The sequence below is a fragment of the Condylostylus longicornis genome, unplaced genomic scaffold (genome assembly GCF_029603195.1).
Source record: "Condylostylus longicornis isolate FDR11 unplaced genomic scaffold, ASM2960319v2 ptg000011l, whole genome shotgun sequence".
NCBI classification, from domain to species: domain Eukaryota; kingdom Metazoa; phylum Arthropoda; class Insecta; order Diptera; family Dolichopodidae; genus Condylostylus; species Condylostylus longicornis.
In genome coordinates, this window is record NW_026577980.1 from 4,457,320 (window position 1) to 4,465,246 (window position 7,927).

Consider the following 7,927-nt stretch of genomic DNA (forward strand, 5'->3'; position numbering starts at 1 on the left):
AAAAACCTTTAGTTTAACACCAACAATCGGTACATTATTATGTAGATCTGTCAACTAAGAAAAAACTTTCCAAAAACTCAATGTTGTAGTTTTAACATTTTCGAAGCTGTAATGGATATTCGTGAGATATAATTTAGTTTCTCAACACGATTTTCTTAAGCATTCCAAAACTCCCACTAGACGTCCGAGTTTCTTTTCCTACCATTCATTCATACAATGCTTTTCCTAAAGAACTTCAAGAAATCAATCTCCGTGCGCGTTTCTACCAGAACTGGACCGTCGGAATATTATTGTCTAGATCTGTCAATTTGGAAAAGTCTGTTAATTAACAGCTTCGAAAATGGGATAGGTATTCGAGATACTCGGATACTCGTGATTCCCCAAAACTACCCATAAACGTCAGAGTTCCTTCTTCGTATCCTCAACCTATACGATTTTGTTCCTAAAGAACTCCAAGGAATCACCATAAGAGCGCGTTCTTACCAGAACTGGACCACCGAGTATGTTATTGTGAGATCTCTATTTAATGCTCACATTATGAATTTATTATAATTGCATTATTAAAATGTCAATGTTTTTAAGTTCAAATAATATTATAATTGATAATATGATTATAAATTGTACATTACATACCCTTATACGTCATATTTACACACATATGTAAATGGTGTTATTAATTTATGGAAATGTTATTCAAATAAATATCTTTACATAATAATATATCTAAGATTTCTCTTGTTGATCATCATATATAATGTGCACGTACCGGTATAATGGAGTTTTAATTATAAAATATTTTATTCTAATGGAATGATAATGATAATACGGTAGGTATAGAAAGTTATTTTGAATTGTTTTTGTGTAGGATTAAATTTCCAAATTATAAATTTGTACATTGAGGTTTTCATATACTAACTAACTATACATAATTTTGATTTAGAATTACATTAATATATTTTTTGATTTCTTTTGTAATTTGTATTTGTTAAATTTGATGAAGAAGATGTATGGGAATCGATGGGTTGTTAACCAGATGTCTTAAATTTTATTGTAATTATTAAATTTTTAAATCAAAATTTTAAAAAATTACTGGAAAATCTCTATGATATTTTGGTATATAACATCTACCAGAAGGCAGGCACAATAGGTCCTTATATACTGGTTGCGGTTTATTGTTATCCCATCTGTACAATCTACAACCTACCAGAGAATTTTATCTATTTGAGGCCCTTCCGCAAATCATTAGCATTGGCAACGATTTTGATGTTAGATTTATATAAGATCTGGTACATAACATTCCTTCGCATAGAATTTCAGATAAAAACAGTTTTGATTTTAAAAGATTATTCGCCATCTGGTCATTTTTCGATCACAAGGTGAGGATTATAAAAAATTAAACTGCCGTTTTTGCTATTCAGAAGTTTGAAAAATTTCTTTCAGATAATAAATTGACAACAGGTGCTGTCCATGAACATATATTCAACGGATAATCAGGTGATTATTGTAGCGACTGACTTTTATCAATTCTTTGTATCACAAACGTGTGTGGTCATTTTTTAAAGATTGGACACTTTCGCACGGAACAAGACCTATATAAGTGTTTCTGTGGTGTCCATGAAAAAAGATAAAGGAAAGGTTTGGACTCAATAAACTGCGTGAGGGTTTAATTGCTCGAGCATCAAAGCAGTTAAGAATAAGCGTGTATTATCATTTCTTTTTACATATTTTCAATCAAATGTCAATGGTTACAGTTCAAGTAACATAAGGTTAGCCTAGGTACAAGGTCTTATACACTATTTGATAACATACTGACTTTTCGATTCATCAGTTGACCATTCAATGCGATATTAAGTTTTTTACACGAAAGTGCAAACGAACTTTGTTTTAATTAAAATTGAACTTCCTCTTTTCTTTATTTTTGCTTGATATTTCTTCCATTTATTCTTTTTTTCTTAAAAATTTACTTTTATCTTCATTTTACATACATACAAACATTTTGTTATGTACAACTACTTTTTCTACAGTAAGTAATTATAAGCACTCCCCGATTTTTAATACACAATATAGGTTTGTAGTTGAAAAATAAAATTTGTACATTTTTTAACTTCCGGAACATTAGTGTTGTCTACCCAAAGTTTATGAAGTTAATTTTTTGACTCTCAATTTTAAAGTAATCAAAAATTCATGATCATAAAAGTGAAATGGATTTTTTTCTGCTAGAAAATATACAATATGTACTTATATACTTTTTTTTCAACTAATTTGTTACATACTTATAGAAATTAGGTGCACGAGTACTTAAGTTTCAGCATCCGATTCATCGGAATCATCTTCAAATATATGAAAGAATGGTTTTAAGAACATATAAAATCCAAATTCAAAAATGCTCATTAGATTAATGTTCGACAATAGACCAACGATTCCACCTAAGGTAGCTATAAAAATTATTTCAATTATTATTTCACCGTCATCATAAGTGAATGTCATCAGAAATGTGGTACATTTTGTGAGCTGTTACCGTTGTAAACTGTAAAATTTGATTAATCATATCAAGTAACGTACCTAGAGTAGAAATCCAATCTTGGAATAAGTCCATAATATAAAGATTTGTGTATAAATCACCATAAAATACATGTAAGATCACATAATTTCCTTTTGTCCTATTCTTACTACAAAATATATTAAAATATTCACCATATGAGAAAATTAATATTAACCCTCATTCACTTATACTTACAACATTAACCGATTCGATATTGAATATGATGTATTCAAACGACTTGAACTCAAATCAACTTGATAAACATTAAATTCGCAATTTGGTAGGCAATGATCACAATTTCTATTAATTGTTTCATTATTTTCCAATGTAATCTGACTTAGAGTTAAAAAGCTATCCGTGATCCTTTCTTTTTTTTAGGAAAACAAATAAAAATATCTATTTTTAATTAAAATTTTAATTTAAACTTACTCCGATACTTCATAATACATGGTGTCTGAGGAAAACTACAAATTCTAGATGTTGAATTACTTGCATAACGTAATGGAATACAACCACATATTCTATACATAATAGATGCACGGCATTCAGCAACACAATTTATAAAACTATAATTTGAGAAGAAATCTAATTTAAACTCATCACGGAAATAACAGTTCCTCTGGGAAATTGGTAATTTTCGGATTGCTTGTGTTGTTTTTACTTGTTCCGGTACAACTCTAATGAAACATTCTTGATTTGAGCTAAGCATTTTTATTTCAGCATTTTCATCAGCATAATCATAAGCATCATGTAAAAATAAACGAAAACCATAGCTACTTAAATATGATGCCATATAATCATCTATTTGTGAATCCAATAAAACAGTTAAACCAGCTTTATAGTGCGAACCAGAAATCTTATGTGGTATATTTTGTATTTGAGCTTTAATATTCCTTAAATCCATGAAAATAACAAATTATGCTTCATAATGAAAATTTAAGAATATTTTATTTTTTGAACTTTACTTACGCTGGAAAATTATTTTCTGGTTCAGCATAATAATTAAAGGAGCAACATATTCCCTCTGATGTATTGATTTTTTGAAAATAAGATGGACACAATCTTACTTCACCTTTCCATTTACAAAATAAAATCATTTCATTACAATCTGGTGCAATTGATCTTTTGATTTCGGAAACTGTAATATTATTGAAGGTCATCAAGGCTGTCAATTTGTCGAACTCATCCATATAGAAATCAGATGTTGTGTAGTACAAAACTTTTCGTATTTGATCAATAATTTCATCATTCGGAATTGTGGTATTATTAGGGTGAACACTTCAAAATATCGGACACAAAATCAAATATTTTTTTATTTAAAGAAATTTAATAAAGTTTGATGTGGTTTCTGAAGGTAACGCAGAAATATAAGAGGAAAACAATGGTTGTTCCTGTAAAATATTATTTATACTCACATTTTCTCTAAAAATTTATCCATTCTATTTTTAGATATTAAATTTAAACTGCATATTGTTACAGCTGGAAATGGAATATTCCATACTGGATAATTTGGTTTTGATATTACAGTTATCGTAGGTGTGCTTGTATCCCATGTATACGCCAACTAAGTTTGATATAAAATTCTAGGTCTGATTCAAAGTTTGAACACAATTTAAATACTTAAATCCGAGTATAGACCAATTTGATGTAATTTTTATGAGAGAAATCAAATGCTTTATACTTTTTTTATTATTGCCGAAGAGAGGCATAGGCAAAGGAATTCTTTCCCTCCAGCCACCGCAGCCAGTCATACCTTATTAAAACCCTCCCATATCCCACTTAAACTACCAAGGTTCCAAGCAAATACTCGGAGATATCACTCAGGGAGTTCTTCCACATCAAGAAAGCCCCGCCGAGACCATCTGTTCCTCCTGATAGTCAAAGCAGGACAGTCTTATAGTTAAATTTTTCAATTTTCCTTGTCTAATTTTTATTGTACAGGCAAATTTAGCAAATTTGGAAATTCTCTCAGAAAATCACACCAAATTTCTACTAGTTAAGCTTGTTCACTCAAAATAATAGCGAAAATTAATTACATAAAGTAATACGATAGTAATAATAATTATCGTAATAATTACTGTTGCCCAACCATATTTCTCTTCTTTCGAATTCTCTAATTTTACAATATAATTGAATCCTTGTAATTGAGTTTTACGACAAAATATACGAAAATTTTTTATAATCCATGAACTCCATGACAATTTTTTATGTATAATTTGTTTATTTTTTTTATTTAAATTATTTTGTTTTTCTGCTTTCAAATTATTTTCAATAATAAATATTGGAATAGTTGGTGTCTTCATATTATTTCATTCTAATATTGTTGTTAACAACTCTAATTTGAATAGCTTACTGAATATTATTAGTTGAGCTCAATAATTTTTATATTGAGTTCCTAAAATTTGTTGTCCGATATAAGTGGGTTATTATTAATATAACATGCCCCCAAAATAATTAAAATGTTTTGAGTTAATTGAGTTATTATTGAAAACGATATTCTTAAATGTTTAATTATTATCTTTAGACGTCTGACTTTACATTGAATATCCTGCTATACCTTAACCTTGAATGTTTAAAATAGGTACATTTGAATATAATAATAATTATGTACTATGTTAGTTTTTGTTGTAATTAAAGGTTTATAAATATATATGTATGAACTTGAGAATTCCGTTTGTGTTTGTCAGAAGTTTATTACAGTTATTAAAGTCATTATTGGTTTAAATATAGAATTGGAATTGTTTTACTCCTTATTGAACTTCAAAATCTTCAAATCCTTATTGTACTTTTTTTACATTCACATTTATTGTTTACATTTTGATGTCAAAAAATTTAAAAAAGAAATTACGTATGTATTTTGTAATCTCGTCTGCTTGCTTCATATGTTAATTGCAATTTTCTATAAAATTTTAAAAAATTGCATACGAGAAGGCGTGTAGTAAAAATTGCGCTTGAAAATAAGATATAAGACTGGATATCCCAACATTTTGCATCAGTTCTTATATGTGCATATTTTGTAACCGTAGGCATAGGGTAAATAATTTATTTCAGATCCTATAAGTTTTAGTGGTGTGACGGCGATATACACGGAATGCTGGCCATTGAAATAGCATGTTGACATTTTTGCAGTATCTCTGCGCCTGTTCAGTTGTAGACGGCATTAGACCGACATGTGACCGGCTAAGCGCGGCGGAGCTAGTCGAGGTATAGGAAACAAATTCCTAAAAGCAACCGAGTGGCTTGTATAGGTGAGCAGTTATCGAATGTTATATGACACCCTATAGGTCGCGGGGTGGTTATAGGAAAAAAGGCAGATTTCTTCAGTTTACCATTAATTTCACCTAAGCCTATTGTGTTTTTGTGCCTCTTGAGTCTGACATTTTATTATCTAATCCAAGCTAACTGAAATTAATTTTCTTGTAGGTCTAATTTACCAATTTGAAATTCTCGTATCATCTTGTAATATGGTCTAAAACACATTCGTAAATTATATTGTACTTTAATATTTTTCCCATTAAATGGGCCAAAATTTAAAATAACATCTAAATTTAATTTTGTATATTTACTTAATTATTTAACCACAAATCAAAAAATAACTAAATTATATTATTTGTATGGCTTGTACACCACCAAAAAATTGTTATTTATTTCATTATAATTGCACATATGTGAATACATATTATTATTAGGTATGTATCCACACATATAATGGACATTTTGTGAAATTACGATATTTAAAATTTTAATTATAAAATTTGCCATATTAAAAAATTGAAAAATCAATCATTGTTAAAATAAATTAAAAAAACACAAAGCAGAGCAAGACAATGGGTATGTGAACACGGTCTGTCTCTCATATATCAACCTGCACCGGCACAAATGTATTATTATGTATGTAGATATTGATTTATATAAAATCTATAACAATTTTACTCTTTGTATACTGCCACTATATATTACATTGCCACTACAAATTTCAACAAGCACATGCACATACACACATAAATAATGAACTAAAAATGAAGTTAACATGATAATATCAAAAATTCCTAATGGGATTCATTAATTTTGAAATTGATGATCATTAGAGTCTAACCGCTTTATAGTGTTGTGACATACCCGCCAAATAAATTTCTTTCGATATAATTTTTTTGTTTATTTACACTCTGAGCAGTTTATATACACAATATATTGCCTGACATTATTTACTTGTGTTGACATTTCAATTTCCCTCTTTTAAATATAGCGGTATAATCTCGTTTTTTTTTTCCTCGTGTTTGTTCTCCCTTGTGGTTTTTTATAACAATATTCAATATAGATTTAAAACTTACCTACATACACCTTGTCAATATTTTATATATATATGAAGGTAACTTGGATGAAAACGGTATGTTGTGTATAATAAACGATATTTTATGTTCTCAGTTACCTCTGTTGTTATATTGAATTGAACCTATTAAGTCAACGATTCAGACTACATTGTTTTATTTCTTTTTTTGCAATTCTAGGCTTTTATATAGGAATATGCAAAAAAAAAGGTAACTGATTTTTAAATAGATCAACCAACCTTATTGTGTAGGTGTACACTGAACATTATTCTGATGGTGTTTAAAAATAAAACAATAGAAAGAAAAAAAATATGGAATGAATACATGGCAATGACAGCTGATTTGTTATTTTGTGGCATCAGTGAAACATTCATGTTTCCCTTGTGATATGGTGTTACCGCGTAATTTGATTGCACGAAAACCCACAAATATGGAACATTTCTTTTCCCACAAATTATACAAAACCAAAATATAAAAATAAGTTTGCTTGTTTTTATTTTTGTTTTTTTTCTTATTTTTAACTATGTAGCTAATTTTTATTCATATAAATTAAAAACAAATGCGTTGTACATTATTAACTCACCATTAAGTTAAACTTTAACATATTGTGTTCAACATTAGGTTCGTGGATTCAAAACACAATAAGAATTCATTATTTATCGAAGTAGACATGATTGCTATCGAAAATTATTGTGGTGAATATCTAAAAAAAATGTGTTGAATAAAATTTTTGTGGTGAATTTTTGCAAACATTTTTTTTGCTGAAATCTTTATAAAGAATGAATTTTAATTGAATGTGGTGAATATTGAAGCTGTGGTGAATTTTGCTCAATTACTGTGGTGAATTGAATTTTCGTGGTGAATTTTTATTTCTTCAATTTTCATTCATATTAAACGACAATTGAACAAGTTTTTATTCATTCATATCCTATGAGATTCAAGAACATTCTATTTATAGCACAAATTACAAATTTTAACCCTTTTTGTTATTTTTTCTGTATACATATAACAGTTTTAGTTTTGTTATTTTTTTTTTCTTGTCAAATTCACAATATGT

At 28.4% G+C, this 7,927-nt stretch overlaps 1 protein-coding gene across 1 annotated transcript; it reads right to left on the reverse strand.

Moving 5' to 3' along the window:
- Nucleotides 1-2,298: 2,298 nt before the first annotated feature.
- LOC129619331 (sodium channel protein Nach-like) lies at nt 2,299-6,763 on the reverse strand. Its single transcript, XM_055534572.1, has 7 exons — nt 6,752-6,763; nt 3,988-4,106; nt 3,512-3,820; nt 2,980-3,435; nt 2,738-2,893; nt 2,563-2,669; nt 2,299-2,435 (listed from the first exon to the last, which is right to left on the reverse strand). The coding sequence occupies exons 1-7, from the start codon at nt 6,761-6,763 to the stop codon at nt 2,299-2,301; spliced, it is 1,296 nt and encodes a 431-aa protein (XP_055390547.1).
- Between the last annotated feature and the right edge of the window lie 1,164 nt (nt 6,764-7,927).

What these genes read in the sequence shown, in the direction of transcription:
- LOC129619331 (XM_055534572.1), bottom strand. An exon ending in CCAGAAAATAATTTTCCAGC is followed by an intron (nt 3,436 to 3,511) that starts GTAAGTAAAGTT and finishes CATGGATTTAAG; the next exon opens with GAATATTAAAGCTCAAATAC. An exon ending in ATATCGAATCGGTTAATGTT is followed by an intron (nt 2,670 to 2,737) that starts GTAAGTATAAGT and finishes TATATTTTGTAG; the next exon opens with TAAGAATAGGACAAAAGGAA.